This window comes from Sinocyclocheilus grahami, unplaced genomic scaffold (genome assembly GCF_001515645.1).
Source record: "Sinocyclocheilus grahami isolate Dianchi unplaced genomic scaffold, SAMN03320097.WGS_v1.1 scaffold363.1, whole genome shotgun sequence".
NCBI classification, from domain to species: domain Eukaryota; kingdom Metazoa; phylum Chordata; class Actinopteri; order Cypriniformes; family Cyprinidae; genus Sinocyclocheilus; species Sinocyclocheilus grahami.
Window position 1 is genome coordinate 528,340 of NW_015505542.1, and position 22,968 is coordinate 551,307.

General features: G+C 34.6%; 1 protein-coding gene across 1 annotated transcript in view; it reads right to left on the reverse strand.

Moving 5' to 3' along the window:
• Positions 1 to 4,966: 4,966 nt before the first annotated feature.
• LOC107549134 (cytoplasmic polyadenylation element-binding protein 3-like) overlaps positions 4,967 to 22,968 on the reverse strand; it is a 46,334-nt gene continuing 28,332 nt past the window's right edge. The window contains exons 4-9 of the mRNA XM_016230117.1: positions 20,123 to 20,146; positions 18,271 to 18,438; positions 15,894 to 16,047; positions 9,376 to 9,506; positions 9,086 to 9,267; positions 4,967 to 6,226 (exon numbers count right to left, since the gene is read on the reverse strand). Coding sequence (XP_016085603.1) covers positions 5,999 to 6,226; positions 9,086 to 9,267; positions 9,376 to 9,506; positions 15,894 to 16,047; positions 18,271 to 18,438; positions 20,123 to 20,146 — 887 coding nt within the window. The 3' untranslated portion in view covers positions 4,967 to 5,998. The remainder of the gene's footprint in view (positions 6,227 to 9,085; positions 9,268 to 9,375; positions 9,507 to 15,893; positions 16,048 to 18,270; positions 18,439 to 20,122; positions 20,147 to 22,968) is intronic.

Sequence of the window (22,968 nt, forward strand, 5' to 3'; positions counted from 1 at the left end):
CAAAACCAGAAATGACTTGAAGCCGTCTGATTGGACAACGGAGAGATGTGCGCAAGCACTGTAGCCTTAAACACTCCAGTCTAACGCTCGTCTTACAGCTCTTCCTGTAGGTTCTTACAATTCGCTCGAGATTTGAGATCTAAAACTGTCCGTTATTAATGCGTCACTGGAGGAAGTCTTTAAGCTAATCTTATAAAGTTGAGTTGTTGTACAGATGACAACATCTGAACCTCAGGATTTCCAGAACTCGCCATCAGTATCCGTGACAGTATTTCAGAACTGAATGAAGGGAGCTGGTGAGACCAGAACTGGAACGCACTGAAACGCTTCCGCAGAATGACTTTAATGGTTCATCCAGACCACAAGGAGGCGCTTGACTAACTCCTGTAGGATTATGAAGGGCTTGTAGCTGCTGCTCCATCAGAAGTCTTACATGCACTGACTGAGATCTTTAGGGACAGCTGGAAGAGCAGCAGGACAATGGCCTCGGAAACATTGTAGAGTTTTAAAAGGAAAAGATTAACTAAATATTTCTGTTATTTGCCTTTTTGGGTAAGCTGGTAGAATTTTAATAAATGTGCGCAAGCACTGTAGCCTTAAACACTCCAGTCTAACGCTCGTCTTACAGCTCTTCCTCTTCCTGTAGGTTCTTACAATTCGCTCGAGATTTGAGATCTAAAACTGTCCGTTATTAATGCGTCACTGGAGGAAGTCTTTAAGCTAATCTTACAAAGTTGAGTGTTGTACAGATGACAACATCTGAACCTCAGGATTTCCAGAACTCGCCATCAGTATCCGTGATGACAGTATTTCAGAACTGAATGAAGGGAGCTGGTGAGACCAGAACTGGAACGCACTGAAACGCTTCCGCAGAATGACTTTAATGGTTCATCCAGACCACAAGGAGGCGCTTGACTAACTCCTGTAGGATTATGAAGGGCTTGTAGCTGCTGCTCCATCAGAAGTCTTACATGCACTGACTGAGATCTTTAGGGACAGCTGGAAGAGCAGCAGGACAATGGCCTCGGAAACATTGTAGAGTTTTAAAAGGAAAAGATTAACTAAATATTTCTGTTATTTGCCTTTTTGGGTAAGCTGGTAGAATTTTAATAAATTCTAATGAGCTCTCTTTAAAATGCCTTGTCTGTGTCTGTCTGCATTTATGGAGTATTTAAATGTCATGTATTACAGAATTCACTGACGTGTGTGTATATAATATGCCAATATGTACATTATGCCAAAATAAATAAACCATCTAGCAAATTACACCAAAAAAACAAAAACCGTTACATGACACTTAAATGCTTCATTATATCTGGTATAGCTGCTCATGTTTATATATTATTTTAATGTATTATTTTTAAACCGCAGCCAGGTAAAATAACATTGCAAGAGCCCTCCAAAAATTCAGCCACTGAACCCGGTAAAAAAAAATACAGGCTATGTATTTTTTTTTTTTAATGCGGTTATAAAATGGGTACATGTGCCGCAGTGTGCAATATTTTTAATACAGCAAAGACCACAATTATGACAGGTGGGTAAACTAACTAATACCGTTTTTTTTTGGTGGATGTTTGATTAAAAAAAAAAAATCATATTGGCATCAGCTGTTGTTTTTTTTGGGCATCTGTTTGATAGAATATTACTGTCTTGCTGCTTTCACCCGCGGTTCAAAATATTGAAGTTCAGTTTCATGACTTCTGTACATCTGTGGTGTAAAGTGTCAGGAAAAAATAAGCCACTTTAATATTTTAGGTAATCAATTAAAATTTCCTGCAGCAGGTGGTTGGTTTGTTTGCATTTCAGCAGTGAAATTCTACAAGAAGAGAACGAGACCGTGCAAAAGATGACCATGTTTTCACAGTGTCATACAATTACATTTAATAAGATTTGCTGTTTAGTACAGAAAAGGGAAAAATCATGACTGTGGGGAAAGCTAGTAAGCATTAGCAGCACTGCGCTTATTTTCTCCCAAAAATCCTTTAATCACAGTTTTACTGCACAGTTAGACAAGCAGAGGTCCAAGATTACAATCTCAAAGCCTTGCGCAGATGGAACTATCAAATTAAAAGTTAAACTGCATTGGGGAAAAAAATAGGATTTTAATCATGTTTAAAAATGACAAATGGAGCTAAAAGTGTGGTAGAAGAGGAAAAACCACAAGCCAAAATGACTTTTTTTTTTGTTGTTGAAAGTGTCACTAAACAGGACATTTTATAACTATACAGCACAGCTTATCAAAGGTTCAAATGGTTGCAATATAGGAAACTCTTAAGACAAAGATGGTTTGAAGGAAAACGAGGCATGTCTTAGTCAAGGGAATTTTCATGTTTGTGTTTTGACTGTTTGAAAGGCCGTTACTACCATCAGATCTATTCCCCTACACTCTGCTCAGAAGTCAAATGCATTCTGGGAAACATCACGGGTCTCAGTTAAATACACAGACTGTATTGTGACAGTGAATGTGGAGCTGCAGAGCTTCTTGGCTGGGTTTCACCACAACAACCTCACATTTGCTCCATTCTGCCGTTATTTATTTTTTTTATTGCCCATTCATCGTTACATTTCAATCGCATTATATTACTAACCATGATTGCTGTTAATTTTTGTGTGCAATTATTTATCCCCAATCACACTTTTAGTATGCACACAATCTAGACATTTTAGTAACAATCTTACAAAGTTTAACTAAAAAAAAAAAAATTTAAGAATTAGTGTCATAAAATTAATTTATTCCACATAAAAATACAAAATAATATGAATATGAACAGATATGAAAGTCTCCCCCAGAAATAGCTAACATTAATGGTTGAGAAATAAGTGTGTAAAGCAAATAAAAAATAATGGAAAATGTGTTTACATTTTTTTTTTGCAAAAAATATAAAAAAAATAATGAGAAATTCTCAGTACAAAGGCTACATTACTACTGGAAGGTACTAGCACGTCGAGTAAACACACGGTAGAAAATGATTTTAGTGAATCACAATGCTCGCAATGAAAATAAATCTGCAATAAAGAGTTATGCCTTTTTCTGTTCTTTTTTCTTTTTTACAAACGGTACAAACAGTATTGCACATTACAACAAAGCCTCACGCCGTTTTTTCCCTATAGAATATATATATATATATATATATATATATATATATATATATATATATTCTATAATAGTAATAAGATCAGATGTTTGTTTGTGGAACACTGTGATGTCGCAGCAGGGACAGCTTCCTACAGTATTAAAATAATACAGCTAACTCCTTCAGTTGTTCTTGTTTTTAATTTTTTGTTTTTCCAAAAATAAAATTAAAAGCAAATAAGCGTGACAAAAATAAAATTAAGCATCTGTTAAATCTTTTCTTTTTTTCTCTAGCAGAATTAAATTAATATATATAGTCTTTATTTGAATAAACTTACTTAGAAAATATCAATCTCTCTCCTATTATATTTCAAAATTGAGGTATTGCAAAAGATTAGTCAGTCAGAAAGCACACATTTTTCTATTAAAAAAAAACAAAAAACAACGCTGACTGTTCAACCATCCAAATACAAAGAGTAGTGCATAACAAATCTACTACACAGAAGGAACAAACCGAGAAAAATCTGGGCAGGGAAAGAAATATCACAAACACACCCAGAATTCAGGGTTACCCACAATCCTTTTTCTCCATCGGTACAAAAGTATTGTTCGCGTTTGTCGTTTTTTCAGACTAACAAACTAAACGTGCCAACCTAAAGCTGACCGTTTTTTGACTCTCGAAAAAAAGCAGCCAAGACGTGTTCCTCTCCACCATCTCTCAATTTAGTTTCGACATGATTCTACTTCAAGCTTTGCTGGATAATCTGGATATAAATGCAGCGGTTACGTGAGGTCATTCCGCCCGCCGTATCTCAAAGTTAGGTAAGTGATTTCAAGCCAGTGTTCGCTTATTCTCCCAGAGTCACCGGTCGGACACCGTATTGTGAATCGCCGGCGTGTAACGTAGTGTAATTGGTCGTTTCCAGTCGGACAGCTCTTTGGTTCTGACGGGACGCTAACTAGCAGAAGTGGACCGTATGTTTACTTGTGCTAGTTTCACAGGACGTTCCATGTCAGACATCAATAACAGTTCAAGCGAATCACAGTTCTAGGCGTCGTCTAACCGAACTACATAGTGTATAAAAAATTGCACAATTCTATGAACAATCACTGCAAAAATTACTTCACCTGTTAGAAGACATTTCGTGAGAAGATCCTACATCTAACTGGGTTGAGCGGTTCTGTCATCTGGCCCATCTCATGGGTGTTTCTTTTTTTTTTTGCGGTAGGCCTATTCCTGTCATGCCCAGTTTGTGCTCTGTGGAAGCTTATTTCTGCCAAAAAATAAAAGCCTTTTTAAACTCACAATTCTGAGTTTATATCACACAACTGTGCGAAGTTGAACTGTAATTGCAAGTTTATAAGAAATAAACGTGCAATTCTGAGAAAAGTCAGAATTGTGAGATATAAACAAAGTCAGAATTATGCACACACTTGCGAGTTTCCAGCATGAAAAAAACTATTCTGGCTTTGCCAAAAAATAAATGCAAACAAAAATAAATAAATACAAATCAGAAGACAAAAAATAAAGAGGTAATTGCGACTTTTTATCTCACAATTCAAAATTTTTTTCTCTCAAATTCGAGTTTATATCTCACAATTTAGACTTTTGCTTTGTTTATCTCGCAATTGTAATTGAACATCTTGCAATTCTACGTTTATATCGCACAATTCGGACTTTTTATTTCCTTCACAATTTTGAGAAGAAAAGTCAGGATTGTCAGATATAAACTCTCAATTGTGAGAAAAAGTCAGAATTGAGATCTTGTTTTTGCCATGGAATAAAAAAAAAAAAAAAAAGTTTTATCTAGCGATGCGGACTTTTTATCCTCGTAATTGACTCAATTGTGAGAAAAAGTCAGAATTGAGATCTTGTTTTTGCCATGGAATAAAAAAAAAAGTAAAACTTTTTATCTAGCGATGCGGACTTTTTATCCTCGTAATTGCGAGTTTATATCTCAGAATTCAAACTTTTCCCCGCTCGCGATTCTGAATTAGTCAATTTTTCCCCTCACAAGTCAGATTTGTGAGATAAAAAGATGCAATTTTTATTTTTGATTCTGTGGAGGAAATAAGCTTCCATAGTGCTCCATATCGCTCACCCATCGTGGGGGAAATGAAAGCGAGACCTGATTTTACAGCATGCATCGCAGACTCATTTGACATGCCGTTTCAGAGAGACCCTTCGGAGCGCTCGTTCGCCTGAATAAAGTATGACGGTATGGACTCATACCATGGATTTAGCAGCAAAAGCTATTGCAGCATTACATGTAGATAATACTAAAAACTTGTAAAAAATTAAGCCTAAAAAACCGAAGCGAACAGAAAGAGATGCATGCATGAGGTATTACTATTCATTTCAACATGGAGAGCAAATGGCGTTTTACTCTTAATAACTCAAGTTTTTAGTTTTTTTTTAACAGCTCACTTAAACATGATTTTCGTAATGAATTCATTTTACCTTTGGTAACTTTTTTTGTCATCATCTAGGGGGGAATTTCCTACCACTCTGGTTTTCACAATAAGTGCATGCTTCTTTAAAACGTCTGACACCCAAAATGTATTATCTATGTGTATATAGATAAATATATCCTTTTTGTAAATGTACTGTATATATTATATATATAGTCTCACACTGCCTAATGTTACCTACATGGAGCACTAAAGCGATCAAACGAAGGATAATGAGAGAATTAAAGCACGACATCCTGACAAGCGTTAACATCGACTGTTTGTGCCAAAGTGCAACGTTTGAGCACGCAGACTCAAAATTCATATTTTCCTAAGTGTTTGTAAGCAGAGAATATAGTGGACAGAGATACTATGATATTTGTTTTCTAAAACAAAGAATGAGATCCGTGTGCGGTCACTGGTCGTGGTGTTGAAGGTGGTGGGTGGGTGGAGAGGGTGCTGTGCCGCTTGCCATCAGCTCCAGTGGAAGGACACATGCCGAGGTCGATCTCCGCCCTCCTTCACCAGCGGTTTGTGGAACTCTCGGCCGGCGCGCGAGTGGATGCTCGCCCAGCAGTACTCGCAGTAATACTGCAGACAGGTGACGTTGGCACAGAAAAAAGGGGCGAACTTTCCTCCGCAGCGAGCGCCCTGACATTCATCGCACATCTGATCGTCCAGCACGTACGGCTTCACCTCCACCTGTGGACATGGGCAGAGAGAGCGATTATACGTTTCTAAAAACACACATACATATAGACGGTTTTAACGGAAACAACATAAACAAACGGTACTGCGCATGCACAATACTTTTATTCAGCAAGGATGCTTTACATTGATCAAAAGTGACAGTAAAGATATTTATGTTACAAAAGATGTCTATTACAAATAAATGCTGTATCACACAGACAATGCATGAACAGGTTTATATACATTTATTCATCATATATTTATATTTTTTAGATATGATATTTAAAAATCATATATATAATTTTTTTTTATTAACTATATATATATATATATGTGTGTGTGTGTGTGTGTGTATATAATCATGTATTATATTATATTTATAGATAAACTGAATGCACATATATAAATATATAAACCGATATATATATTTTTATTCATATATATTATATATAGTATTTATATTATATATATATATATATATACACACATTTATATTATAAGTGCTGTCAATCGATTAAAAAAATGTTACTAATTAATCACACATTTCTGAAATTAATCTAGATTAATCCCACCTGACATTAAAGAGTTTAAATATACTTTTTTATTTCTATAATCTTCAAATTAAATGTAGAAAAAAAGATAAAGACAGCATATTTTTAAAAAGATGTTTAATAGCATCTTTTATTTTATGACTGAAGGCGAGTGTCGCTGGTACCAATACTACTGTTGTCTCTATGAAATTGTTCTTTTTTCCCTAATATTGAAGCATTAACTATATGTTATGCTGACTTTAACATTACAGTATAATTGAGAGCTATCAATTTTAACATTTATTAGACTAAAAAATAACAAACAAAATAACAACTTCTAATTTAAGTGAATTTAAAATAATCTTCACATAAACCCATTATAATAAATGTCATTCCTGTGCCCCTCAGCAAGTAGGAAATATAGAAGCAGCAGTTGTGAGTGGGTTGTGAGCCAACCCTAGCTCCGCCCCACGTTATTTTTATATCTAGAAAAATTAATCGCCTGCATTAACAGGCTAATTTTGGTAGCACTATATATATATATATATATATATATATATATCCTTTTCTATATAGTTTGTAATGTTTACAATTTTTAGTAATATATGTGTAATATTTAAGATTATAATTTTTTTTTGTTTTATATATTTAGATAGAAGAACTAAATGCATTAACAAAGCAAACTTAAAATCTCTCCATTTACCCATCAAACCTTGCTAACTACCCCTTAAGAATCACTGTGGTACCCTAGCTCCGCCCCACGTTATTTTTATATCTAGAAAAATTAATCGCCTGCATTAACAGGCTAATTTTGGTAGCACTATATATATATATATATATATATATATATATATTATATATATATATCCTTTTCTATATAGTTTGTAATGTTTACATATTTTAGTAATATATGTGTAATATTTAAGATTATAATTTTTTTTGTTTTATATATTTAGATAGAAGAACTAAATGCATTAACAAAGCAAACTTAAAATCTCTCCATTTACCCATCAAACCTTGCTAACTACCCCTTAAGAATCACTGTGGTAGAGGATGTCAACTACTGACTTTAGTTTCTAAATTCACATTTACACTAACAGCTCAAAATGAACTAGTATTTGAGGATGTGTCATGGAGATGGAGGGGTGATTCTGGTGAGCATCTAGTTTTAGTCCAGTGGCCTTCAGCTATTTACTTCTGAATAACATTCCCAAAACGGTCCAGGAAGTCCAGTGTGTACATATGCGCACAGGAATAGCATGGAGCTATAATTAACAAACTGAGACTATGTATATGACTATGTATAGTCTGAGACTTCAAATGGCTGTCAGGCCTCCAGAAGCTCATGGTCATGTTGATTACACACAGTCTGCTCTGGGGTTTCCACGGTCTGTATTGTTGGCCGTATGGAAGCGGCCTGCAGGAAACGGTACAGAAAGTGCCACTATGCAATCACATCTAGAATTACAGTTATAAAAGTACAGTATAAACCTCTTCTGGGACTCGTCTAGTCAATACGGCATTCATAGCATTCTGCACATTTTTAAAATGGCCCATGATTATGCAAAGAGTCTTTGACACCACTGCTCTTCAGTGCATCTCATGCAAACAGTCTGGTAAACTCAGACTGTGTTTTGAAAGGTCAAGCGGCGTCAAAGTTCAAATCGTTTCAAGTAAAATGTCACATTATAAAGTGTTGCTGACTGTATCACTGTAGCTTAATGCTTCATTGTATAAAGTTCAGTGCACTAGGACCAGTGTTATTTTAGTATAATTGAGAGACCACTATAGTTTTTAATCAATATTTTGAATTCGTTTTTATTTTTATATTTTTGATTTTTATATATATATATATATATAGAGAGAGAGAGAGTAGTTATTTTTATTTTATATTTACATTTTATATATTTTTTCCATTTCATTGTAATTTTAGTTCAAATTTGAGTAATTTTATTGTGTTTTTGTTATTTTAATTATTGTTTTTAATATCAATAGTTTACATTTTCAGTTTTAATATTTTAGTACATCAACTTAAACTAAATGAAAAGAAGAAATGTAGCCAACTGGCTCAAATAAAATGAGTAAAAAAATTATATTTATATATATATATATAAAATTATAATTTTTAATTTACAAACACACATACATGCATATACATATATATATTTCTTATTTCTTTTTTTTTAAACTTTATTTCAGTATTATTTTATTTCATGTATTGTACTTTCTATAGTTTTAGATTTATTTTCATAACCCTGATTAGGAGTTATGAATAGAATTTTGCTATTAAATCGGCTGTCTTCTGCATCGTGTATAATGACAAACATTGCAGCTCACTCACCCGTTTGTCAATGTCATTATGCTGCAGCTGGACAAATCTGGCGCTGATGGCAGCGATGTAGCTCTGCTGATTAGAGAAGGCCACTCGGCCCGCACCTTTAGGGTATTTGAGTTCTGGGTCAGTGTCAATGCCGGCGTAACACACACCTCCATACAGTCTGTCCATGATCATAGCCAGCTCCACTAAACACACACAGAGCAGAAACACACCATTATACAGAATATGATGGTAATGCACAAGATTACAATAAATGACATTTCAAATTTGGGAGGACAACAAGAGAGATTCACCTGCACGTAGAGGTCGTGGAACGCCTCCCACAAAAATGGTCTTGCGTGGGTCGAGAGGCTGAGAGCCATCCATCACAAAATCACTGTCACTCAGGTTCCACGGGCGAATCTGGACCTGAGAACGAAAAACTGTTCATCTCTAGCAGAAATTCAATGCAACAGGTATGTTTTAAGACCTAGTAGGGCCAAACTAGTTTTCTGTGAGAAAGTGATTTTGTGCATCTCAAATCTACCCTGTAAATTATATTAGCTTATTACACTAATTATTATTTATATATATATATATATATTATAAAATGTAATTAATATAATTTAAATTATATATATATATATATATATATATACAGTGGGGCAAAAAAGTATTTAGTCAGCCACAAATTGTGCAAGTTCTCCCACTTAAAAAGATGAGAGAGGCCTGTAATTTTCATCATAGGTATACCTCAACTATGAGAGACAAAATGAGAAAAAAAATCCAGAAAATCACATTGTAGGATTTTTAAAGAATTAATTGGTAAATTCCTCGGTAAAATAAGTATTTGGTCACCTACAAAGAGTGTGTTGAGAGAGATTCATGAACAAGCATCAGATTTTAAGAGTGCCAGAGGTTTCATCATAACAGCTTAAATATAATAAATATTAAAAAAAATAATTTCAGATTGGATTATTCTACTCAATTAGAGATTGATGAATGATAAAGATGTCTGAAAGAAATGCGTCTTCATGGAATTATTAAAAGTAAACATTTAAATATAATATTAAATATACTTAAATTTAAATATATTTAATAATAATAATTATTATTATCTCCTGAGTTGAAATATAATAACTAAATCACTAAAAATACATTCAGATGGGATTATTCTAGTCAATTAGAAATTATGATGAATAATAACCGATATTTGAGAGATTTTTGTCTTCATGGAATTATTAAATCATGTAAAGAAATGTAAATGTAATAACATTTCAATAACAAAGGGGAAGTCGTGGCCTAATGGTTAGAGAGTCGGACTCATAACCCAAAGTTTGTGGGTTCGAGTCTCGTACCGGCAGGAATTGTAGGTGGGGGGAGTGAATGTACAGTGCTCTCTTCCACCTTCAATACCACGACTGAGGTGCCCTTGAGCAAGGCACCGAACCCCCAACTGCTCCCCGGGCGCCGCAGCATAAATGGCTGCCCACTGCTCCGGGTGTGTGTTCATGGTTTGTGTGTGTTCACTGCTGTGTGTGTGCACTTTGGATGGGTAAATGCAGAGCACTAATTCTGAGTATGGGTCACCATACTTGGCCACATGTCACTTTCACTTCACTTCACTTCACATACATAAATATATTTTACATACTAAATATATTTTTAAATATATATTTAAAACTATGTTTTAACTTAATAAATTATTTACCATTTTTATGCTTGCCAAAAAATAATTAATCGGAATAAACAGCAACTTTTGAATGGTTTGTAGTAAAAACTGGCTTTTGTTATGATTGTGTAATTCCTGCATCCTCCAGCAGGGGCTAATTGGACCATGTTAACCAGCTAAACCTAGGCTTCACTTCCTTCCTGCTTTCCAGCTGGTTTCTGAACAGAGGGAGCTCTTAAATAAATCTCAGCGTTACTGATAAGCGTATAACAGCACCTGAAGAAGGCATTTAACCCTATTTAATGTGTTTCGAGCCTCAGCGCTGACCTCAGCCCTGCCCTCTGTGAGCCATGATGCTTTACACAACACTGGATGGAAAAATGACCAGCATCTTCCATTCACTCAGTCTGGATCTGTGTTTCATTTGAGCTGGAGGAACAATGAGCACATCTGCAAACAGCAGTTACACACGGTGACTGGACAGCGCAGGCATGAGGACTACTGCGGTCCAAATAAATCAAATCCATAAGTGCAGACCATTTTACAGAGCAGAAATCTCATAAATGAAGAAAAATACAGTGGCCTCAAAAAGTACTTGGACACGATGTGTGAAATCACTGCATTATATAACAAAACATCAAACCAAGTGAAATTCTAGAAAAAAAATTTAATTTAAATTTATTTTTAATTAATAGCATATATGACACATGGATTTCTTTCATTCAGTTAAATATTTTAATTCAAATTCTTTACATAATAATAATAATAATAATAACAACTTCATTAATAATAATTTAATTAAATATAATCATTATAAATTATACATACACATCATTATACACACACAGTCATGGCCAAAAATATCGGCACCCTTGGTAAATATGATCAAAGGAGGTTGTGAAAATTAATCTGCATTGTTAATCCTTTTGATCTTTTATAAAAAAAAAAAACACAAAAATCGAACCTTTCATTGGATAATAAGAATTTAAAATGGGAGGAAATATCATTATGACAAATGTTTTTCTCAAATACACGTTGGACAAAATTATTGGCACCCCTAGAAATTCTTATAAGTAAAATATCTCTGAAGAATATTCCCAATTTTGAGCATACCAGGGTGATTATGAACATGAAATTATCCAGCCATGGTTTCCTGTTTCACAGAAATATAAATAGGAAGGAAAAGAAAAGCTCAAATTCCCTTAATCATCCATCACAATGAGAAAAACCAAAGAATATATTTCTGATGTGCAGCAAAAGATAATTGAGCTTCACAAATTAGTGAAGTGGCTTTAAGAAAAGAGCTAGAGCAGTGAAACTTCCCATTTCCACCATCAGGGCAATAATTAGGAATTTCCAAGCAACAGAAAATGTTACGAAACTGCCTGGAAGAGGACGTGTGTCTATATCGTACTAATGCACGGTGAGGAGGAGAGTTTGAGTGGCTAAAGACTCTCCAAGGACCACAGCTGGAGAATTGCAGAAAAGCTCAAAGTCCCTTAATCATCCATCACAATGAGAAAAACCAAAGAATATATTTCTGATGTGCAGCAAAAGATAATTGAGCTTCACAAATTAGTGAAGTGGCTTTAAGAAAAGAGCTAGAGCAGTGAAACTTCCCATTTCCACCATCAGGGCAATAATTAGGAATTTCCAAGCAACAGAAAATGTTACGAAACTGCCTGGAAGAGGACGTGTGTCTATATCGTACTAATGCACGGTGAGGAGGAGAGTTTGAGTGGCTAAAGACTCTCCAAGGACCACAGCTGGAGAATTGCAGAAAATAGTTGAGTCTCGGGGTCAGAAAACCTTAAAAAAATGGATTGTCAAACAAGCACCTACACCACATGCTGTTTGGAAGGGTTTCAAGAAAAATTCTCCTAGCTCATCCAAAAACAAACTCCAGCATATTCTGTTGTCAGACACGACCGGAGCTTCAAATGGGACTGGCGTCTATGGTCAGATGAAACTAAAAAAATGAGCTTTTTAGCAGCAAACACTCAAGATGGGTTTGGTGAACACAGGGATAAAAAGTTTCCTATGGTGTACAATGAAATATACTGCTGTATTTTTGATGTTGTGGGCCTATATTTCTGCTGGAGGTCCTGGACATCTTGTTGAATCTAAAAGTGACTGACTCTGTTAGAAATCTTATACTGGGCCATGTTTGGATCTTCCAACCGTACAATAATCCAAACACAAACCTCAAAAACAACACAAACATGAGTCACTGGACACAAAACCAAGCTTCTGCTATGGCCATTCCAGTTCCCTGACCTGAACCCTATAGAAAATGAGTGTGGTGAACTGAAGAGAAGCACCATCATGGAGCTGGGAATCTGAAGGGTCTGGAGATTCTGGATGAAGGAATGGTCTCTGATCTCTTGTCAGGTGTTCTCTAACCTCATCAGACATTATAGGAGAACATTTTGAGCTGTTAAACTGACAAATGGAGGTTTCAAAAAGTATTGAATAAAAGGGTGCCGTTAATCGTGTCCAATGAGTATTGGAGAAAAACATTTATGTTATAATGATATTTCCCCCCCATTTTAAATTCTTATTATCCAATGAAAGGTTAGATTTTTGTGAATTTTTTTAATAACAGATCAAAAGGATTAACAATGCAGATTAATTTTCACAGCCTTCTTTGATCATATTTACCAAGGGTGCCGATATTTTTGGCCATGACTATATATATATATATATGTGTGTGTGTGTGTGTGTGCGTGTGTGCGCGTGTGTGTGTGTGTGTATGTATGTATTAGGGATGCACGATATTATCAGAACATTTTCGGAATCGGCCGATAATGGCTTAAAATGTAAACATAGCATTGGGCAGGTATTAAAAATTATGCTGATATGCCCTGCCGATAAGATGAATACCTCATCAGTAAGGCTTTTTATTTACTTAGGGGGCACTGTTGGCCTACTTGTATTAAAATTAAGTAAAATACACAACATTAAGATTGTTTCTGATTAAATAAAGCAGTAATTTATGTCATAAAATGAGTATGTTTTGATTTATAGGTCAGAAGCTATAGCTTACATGAATAAAAATCACAAACATGTATATATATATATATGAAGAGTTAATTTGCAAAAACCGATAACTCCTTTTATTTTTTTTTTCAGAAATCACGTTTTTTTAAATTGTGCATTCCAAGTAATATCAATCAAAATGCAGTTGGGTTGTTTTGATTAAGTAATAACTTAAACAAATACAGGTAATTTACCAAATTAAAGTTAATTGAAAGTATGTTTTTTTTTTTTTTTTTTACATATTAAACGTCGTTTTTTGGCAAAAGCAGATAACTCCACATTTCATGTTTTAGAGTTTAAAAAAACACACTCGTTTAATCTTTGTAATCTCCTCAGATGACAGTGTAGATGCCTGACAAACGTTGTTGTTGTGATCATAAACCATATGGATGTGATTACACGCAATACACGGAGCTTTTCCCTCACCATTGTAACGTGCTGCTTTTGCAAGGTTCCGTGAAAACGTTTCAGCTTTTATTTTCCTTCTTCGCCCTGAAGAAGATATCACAGGTTCATCAAGTTCATTGAAATTATCCATCCTCGATCACTTTTAGTCAGCTTTGACGAAACTCCTCTCTCTCAGCTAGCACGTCTTTTCAAAGTGAATGTAGCCTTGTCACCTGACCTGAATACAGCGCGCTGATTCGCTAAAATGGACTTATCGGCTTCTGTTCACAAACAACAAGTGCGCTTGTCGGCTTCTGCAGAAAAACGTGAACTCGCGATGCTTTTAAAGTGGACAAAACCGGCTTTTTTGACTAAACGTGTTTAGGGTTCAGATTGCTCTATATGTGGAGAATAATGCACGGCAATCTTTTTTTTTTTTAAGTGGCGTTTATCGGTTTTTGCAAATGAACTCTTCACACACACACACACACACACAGATTTATTCATTAATGTGGGTTATATTTTTTCCCAAACAGATTATGAAAACTTAAATACAAGGAGCTATAAAAGATTTCCAGAATTTTTACAACTCTTTTGCTTTAGATCATCTACAAATGTTAAATCTTCAAATAAAATGTTAACTGCATCTGTCTGAAGGGGAAAAATGCAGTAATTGGTTTATAGTTATTTTCAAATCTTTTTTTATTATTCTAACAAGTCAATTTTTTGTTAAAAACTAACCAAAATTAAAAATAATTTGTTCATAATCTCTGCACAGGAGAGATTTTGTGTTTTCCCAACAAAAAAAAATATATTGGTATTGGCATCAGTTATCAGCATATTGTATATCAGCAAAAATCCAATATTGTGCATCCCTAATATGTATGTATGTGTGTGTTTATATACACACACACTATATTTTATTACATAATATAATAATAAAGAAAATTATATACAAATTGTTAAAAGCTTTTAACTATAAAAAGCCAGAAAATAAATGTAATTAATCAACATTTCTGGTAATTAATGTCATATAAATAAAATAAAATAAATAAATCTTTGGTTTATTATAACATACATATGTATGTATGTGTATATAGTTTTGAATATATATTTATTTAATGAAATAAAATTAACTACAATTACTATTATATTATTAAAAGCATAGATGCACTGATATATAATATAAATAAGATAAATAAAAGCAATAAAATGAAAGTAACAAAAGCTTGTACAGTACATTATAACAGGCATAACTAAGTAAAAAAAAAAACTTAAGGAAACATCTATTTGCTAAATTAATTAAGCAAATATACATAGTATAATATGAAGTATATAGTATATTTGTTCAAATTTCAAGGATATGATATGTGGATTGTACCGGTGCTCTGTTTACCCTTCCAAACAATCTCTGTTACCTCTTTCCAGGTACTCACACAAACATGTACGTGTGTAACATGATGAAATGCAGTAGGTTTCTCCCTCTAGGTGTGTATCTGTAAGTACTTGTCTGTGTGCGTCTGTTCCAGCCACAGCAATGAACACCTGGAGGCACTTTGACGAGATAGAGACCAATCTGACACACACAACACAACAGTTTCCTGATGCCCAGCATCCACACAATAGACTCATTTGAGGTGCATGCTGATTACAAACGCTCTGACCGGCTGTGACGTAATACTTTCACTATTTTCACTCAAACGAAGGAAGTGTCAAGGGGAATCATACGCTCACTGAGCTGTTAAACATCTGCAGCTGTACTGAAGTGCTGCAGGAGAGATGATGTCAATGTCATTACCTTTGGGGGGAAAATAGGATTTGCTTTCTGCTTTATGAGGCCAGTCCACCACCAGGTGACCGTAGCGACGGAAACTGTTGGTGATCTCATCTGTTAGAAAAATAGTGTTTAGGCCAGAAATATGGATTTTAAACATTGTAAAAAAAAAAAAAAAAAGCAAGCAGTCCCTGCATCTCCTCTGAATAACAATGCGGTAGACTCTAATTCATTAAAATGCAGTTCATTGCTATGAATATCACAAATCTTTAGTCATTTGCCTGGTGTTTTTCTGTGGCCAAAAATGCATAGCTCACAGTCTATATAATATTTTGGTCAGAAGATTTACTTTAAGTCAGTGGCAAATTTAAGGAAATGTTAATTTAATTTAATTTAATTTAATTTAATTAATTCCATTCCATTCATTTATTTTATTTTATTGACCTTTATTGGCAACCAGGTGAAAAACAACTCTAAATGATTAGACAAATAAAGTTCCCACATTCCCACAAAACTGTCATTAAAGTTTTAGCATTTTTTTAAATCCCTTTATTTATTTGACAATTTTAAGAACTATAAACAAAAAATCTGACATACCTCAATCTTTCTTCAAGGCAACAAACAGATTGGTGTTATTTACAGTAACTATTATTTATATACTATTATAGTTTTAATATTTTGAATTAGTTTTTTTTTTCTTTTAAATTTTAGAACAATTTTATGTGCTTTGGTAATTTTTGTTACTTCAATATATACTATTTTAGTCATTTCATTGCTTCAATTTAAACTAAACAAAAATGTGAATTTATGCTTTGGAAACTACCTAAACTAAATTTAAGTTAATGTAGTATGTATATATTAATTTATTTCAATTAACAGAACTGTTTTAATAATTTTAGATTTAGTTTTAGTTAAAGGTTCACCTAAAAATGAAAACTGTCATCATTTACTCACCCTCAAAAAGATATTTTGAAGAATGTTGGTAACTAGACAGCTGCTGGTAGCCAATGACTTCCATAGTATTTTTTTCCTTATTGAAGTCAATGGCTACCAGCAACTATTTTTCAAAACATTCTTCAAAATATCTTGAGCGATCAGAAAGAAAGAAACTGAGGATGAGTAAATGATGACAGAATTTTCATTTTTTGGTGAACTATCTCTTTATTGATAATAAACCTGAAACAAATACATATCAGCACTAAAATCATTGTGTATATAATTTTCGATTTATGATACTGTACCTTTAACACATATAATATTGATTAAAGGGGTCATATGATGCTTTTTTAAAGATCATTATTTGGTGTATTTGGTGTAACAGAATATGTTGACATGCTTTAATTATTTTTCAAATACTGTACATTATTGTAGGTCCTCTATGCCCCGCCTCTCTCAAACACTTCGTTTTCTACAAAGTTCCTCCTTCCGACAAGCGCAGTCTGCTCTGATTGGCCAGCTGACCCAGTGCATTGTGATTGGCTGAACACCGCAAGCACTCGTCGGAAATGTAACGCCCCTTACCATAATCGTGAGCTTCATCTTTCAAAATAAATGTAAAGTCAGAGCTCAAAAGGGGAACAGAGTCGCGTGACAGACACAGTGATGAAGCTGGTATGTGTTGTTTGCAGTACACAAGCCACGGTTAAGTCAGCTGACTCCACTGTGACGTGACCCTCCCTCTCTCTCTCACACACACGCGCACACACACACGCACGCACGCACACACGCACGATGAGCAAAACTCCGCATTTGAACAGTCAATAGCAAATACTTAAACTAATAACAAAACAGTAGCTGATTCAGAAGCACCAGATTGTCATAGCAAAGTCAGAATTACCTCCTCTCCTAGGTTCACGAAACGGTCGTCCATAAAATGCATTGCTGTTCTGTTGTAAGTCATCTTAAAGATTCCTAAATGCATCTACTTCCGGAAGGCCAAATAAAGTGCTTTTGCTTTCGCCTAGAAACACACAGCGTCTCCCTGACATGCTGCTTCAACACTAACTGCGGTTACTGAAACCACGCCTTCGTTCTTTGCATGAACATTTGGGCGGCATTATGCTATTATTTCCACATAGTGAGGTAGATATGTGGGGGCATGTTAGAATGAGCCGTTTTAGGGGGGCGTGGCAGAGTCTTAACTTTGATAAAGTATATCTCTTTGGTTTTGAGACGTTAGTCTTTGCAACTTCAGGGATCTTATCTATTTACGAACAGCTTGTAACACACCAAAGAGAAAGGAAAACTTGAAATCGCATCATATGACCCCTTTAAATATTAATATTAATTAACATATACCTCCAAACTCAAGCTCAGCACTGAGGCGTGTATATGTACCTTCATCGATGTCTGGTGGCAGTCCTCCGACAAACACCTTCCTGGAGTAGCGCTCAATCCTCTCTCCGTTCTGACAGCGGCTGGGCGAGCTCAGGCCAGGGGTCAGCCGCTGATCACCGTGACCGTCGTCCAGGAAGCCGTCCTCGAAAGGAAACAGTGAAGAGCGACCTGCAACAGGAAGTAGAGAAAACAAACAGAAGAAAAGGAGGAATCAGGAGGAAAGGAGATGAAAGACAGAGAGAGAGAGAGAGAGAGAGAGAGCCAGAGGAGAGAAACTGATTAGTGGCCAAAAAAAAACAAAACACTAGATTTCTACACCAATTAATTTAAACTCACTGAAAGTTATAATATTAATTTAATGTAATACACTACCATTTTATTTCAAAATTATGATTAAATTGATCAAAAGTGACTGTAAAGACTTAACATTTATATTAAAATGCTGTTTTTTAACTTTATATTCATCAAAGATTCCTGAAAATGTGTCACTGTTTACAGCAAATCAGCATATTAGAATGATTTCTGAAGGATCACGTGACACTGAAGACTGGAGGAATGATGCTGAAAATTCAGCTTCGCATGACAGAAATAAATAATATTTTAAAATATATTCACATAGAAAACAACTATTTTAAACTGGAACATTATTTCACAATATCACTGATTTTACTGTATTTTTGATCAAATAAACACAGCCTTGGCAACCATAAGAGACTTCTTATAAAAACATGAAAAAATCATGCAAACCCCAAATTCTAAATGGTAGTATATACATATATTATGATATGTATTTCAATGGCATAAATAACCATATATTTTGGTTAAAAATGTTTAATTAATGAAATATTACATGAAACTGGATTGTTCCAAAGTGAAATGAAACAATGAAGCTTTCATAAAATTCATCAATTTTAAACACCATGAACACCAAAATCTCCAATAATTACAAAAGACAACCCATTTCTTTATTTTCTTACTCATATTTGTGAAGTGTTAACCTGAAGACACGTTAAAAAACAGAGATGCAATCGATATATTCAAAGAGTCATAAAACAAGGCTCATTTTCATACTGCAATGCAAAAAATTAAAATAAATCAAATTAATCAAATAAATAAGAAATTAGTGCTGTGATTGGAAGACCTTTAGACACAAGCACTGATATCCCTTTTCCATCGCTATTCCTAGTTTTGAGAACATATTTAAACATGCAAAGTTATTTAATTCAGTTTCAAAATGCTGTCTTAATTGATCTGTTTTTAAAACATGTAACAAAAACAATAATGAACTCACATATATGATTGCAAATCCATTTATTTTAGACAGACGAGGAATGAGTAGTCAAAAATAGAATCAGGGTGTCCATTAACTACATTTGGGACTTTCAGACAGCTTCGGTGATTGTAGTTTTAAGATATTAGTGGTTCATGGTGGAAAAGGGGTATGAGAGGAGTACTAGAACCAAACTAGAGCCAAAGCCAACACATGTGAGGTGCAAAACCCTTGGACACAGAACTGGATGACAGAATTAGTTCAAGACTTGAAATGAGAGTTGCAGCAAGCCCATATGATTCATTTCAAACAGATCTTGTCAACATAATATTTTACCATCCGTTGATCATTTTGTTAGGAAACCAATAGCTAAAATATTCCTTTGTATGTATGCAATAACATAAAAGGAAACAATATTTTAATTAGCAGAAAACAATGGCAAAATCAACATGAATTAATGCAGTCACTGCACAAAGGAAGCAGATATTATGACATTGTGACCCTCATAGACGAGGAAGAATTCAGCCCGAGCAAAAGCCCCATCATTTCTGCGAGCACAAAGATAAAAAGGCGACAGGTTACCTCTTCTGCGACCATAGCTCCTGGCTGCTCGAGGGTGAAGAGAGAGAAAGATGGACAGAGAGGGACATGAATGAGGAGACAGACAGGGTTTTTTTCCCCCAAGCTTGTTTTCACTTGTCGCTGCATTATGAAACACTTCAGTGCAATATTAGTATGCATAGCATTTTGTGTGATGAGATGTCATGGATTTTCTACAGTTTTCTCATTCAGGTGAACACAACAGAATCTTCCTGTTCGAGCTACAATTAGTTAAAGTCCCTGTAAAGTCAATTCGGAGAATAGTTTCTAAACGCATTATAAATATTACAAATGTATTACTGAAACACATTTCAAAGACTGAATTCTGTAGTACTGAATAGTGGAGTTAGACCGTTAAACAGTTTTTCACCAATTCTGTGTTCTGGGCGGGGCTAAAACAGTGGCTCGATGGCGCACTGGAGCCACTGATCATGGCCCCTCCCCTAACACTATAATAACTGTCGATGACGCACCGGAGCAAATATGTATGGGCAAATATTGTTAAGCTGCTAGGAGCATCCATTCAGGCTGTAGCGGTATTTGACAGTTAAGAGGCGGCAGCTTTCCCGAGAGTGGGCGTGGTTTCAGCACAGACAGCGGACACGCCCCCAGCATCTGAGAGCTGAGGATACTGCCCATTTTTTCGAGATTTTGATAACTTATTTTATGTACTTACTTAGCGGATTTTTTTATCATTCAAATTTGGCTGAGTGGTTAATAATGCATTTTTCTGTGGTGTGACAAACTCAGAACTAGGGTTGCAAAGGGGTGGAAAATTTCCGGTAAATTTCCGGAAACTTTCCAAAAATCCCTGGAATATTCCAAAAAAATCCTGGAACATTTCCAAGATTTCTGGAATACTTCCGAAATGTACTGGAAATTTCCCAACTTTTTGCAACCCTACTCAGAACACATACTTAATATTGACTTTACAGGGACTTTAAACTGACATGTTAGCTAACTAACGGAATAACAAATCCACACAATCCAATAAATCCAAATGGCACAGAGATTGTGAGGAAATATTATTGTAATGAAAGTTTAATGTGTATTGGATTTTTTTCTTTCAATTCTTATTTTTTTGGTTAAAAATATAATGCACTATATTTTTATTTTCATACATGTAAAATTACTGTTTTTTTATTTTAATATATTTTAAAATATTTTATTCCTGTGATTGGAAAGTTGAATTTCCAGCCATTACTTCAGTGAAAATTATCAATGTTGAAAACAGTTCTGTTTAATATTTTCTGGAAACTGTCCTTTTCTGAAGAATTCTTTGATGAACAGATTTTTTTTTTTCTTTTTTACTTTTGATTGATTTAATGAATCCTTGCAGAATTTATTTTTAAAAATGCCCCCCAAAATGTAGTTATTATTATTTAACAATATCCTGAAGGCTCCCGAAGTAGTCAGGTCTAAAGAAAGCCATAGAGAACGGCTCCGAATGCATGACATTTTTAGAGTTGGAGCTATTGTTCTCATTCTGCGGTGTCTCACTTTTTTGGGTTTTCATTAAAACTGCCTGTAGCCACTGCATACATAAAGACATCTAACCGGCGTTGTCAGGGGGTCTCATACTCCTAGCAACAATGAAAGGAGAAAGCTACTGTGTCTGGAGTGAGTCACCACACACCCCGAGAGACGGACGGGGTATTTGTTCCTCACTGGGATTTGAGAAGTGACTGTAGGGCAGCAAGAAAAAGGAAAATTACAGTGATACAGCAGTTTCTCTTTCTGTTAAAGAATAACCACTGTCACATTTAAGAGTGAGAAACCACAACTGGTGGAAGTCCCTCGGGCTGATTCTTAATACAAGTCACAGCATATCACACACAACCTTGACACACTGTCTGGGATTACAGAGCAAGAACACAGAGTCCGACAAACTCTGTCCTCTAAACATGTGTGAAATGAACACCAGCCAGGCATTTTTGTGCAGTTTTGCTTTATAGATGGATGAACGTGTGGACCCAGACCATCAGGGGTTATAATGAGACAATCTACTTGTGCTTCTTGCTTCTAGTATAAATATGTGAGGGTGGTGTTCACAAAAAATACTGTGCTCATCTGAGGCATTTCTTAAGTGCTTGACTATGTATTTTTTGAACTAGATGGACGTCTTTAGCCATTACAGCATGTCTCACTGTTATTCAGCGTCTCATGACAAGACACGTTTTAAAGACGCCATGTTAAGTTATAAATAGTTCAACTTTTGTCATGCAGGGCAGCATATCAATGTCAGTTTGAAAACACGGACTAGTCAGCTAAATCTGTGGCAGGAAAAACATATTTACATATAGACATGAATGAAGCCATTCAAATGGAAAAGACATCATTATGTGTTTGATTCATTTTTTGAGTCAGTGAACTAGGATACTAATCAAAGTGATTCAAATTCACTTTTAAAGCCAATGTAAATTTAAATTGGGTACATTTTCGATCCACTAAAAGTTGTTGTTGCACATTTTGCACATTTATACAAACCAGGGTTTTTATCGTAACATTTTTGTTAACCGTAGTAAAGCTGAAAACACTGAATAAGCATTAAACACGAATAAACTTGCTGCCAAAGGAACATTTCTAATGTTTGATTTGTTCAAGTTAAAGCACTAAAATTACTACAAGTAAATAAAATAAATAAAATTGAAACCAAACTAAAACAAATAAAAATAATACAAAAATCACATAAAATTACTAAAATGAATACACATATAAAATATCTAATATATATATATATATATATATATATATATAAATATCACACACACACATACATATATGTAAATATTTTTATAAAAATATAACATTTGTAATATAAAAATATT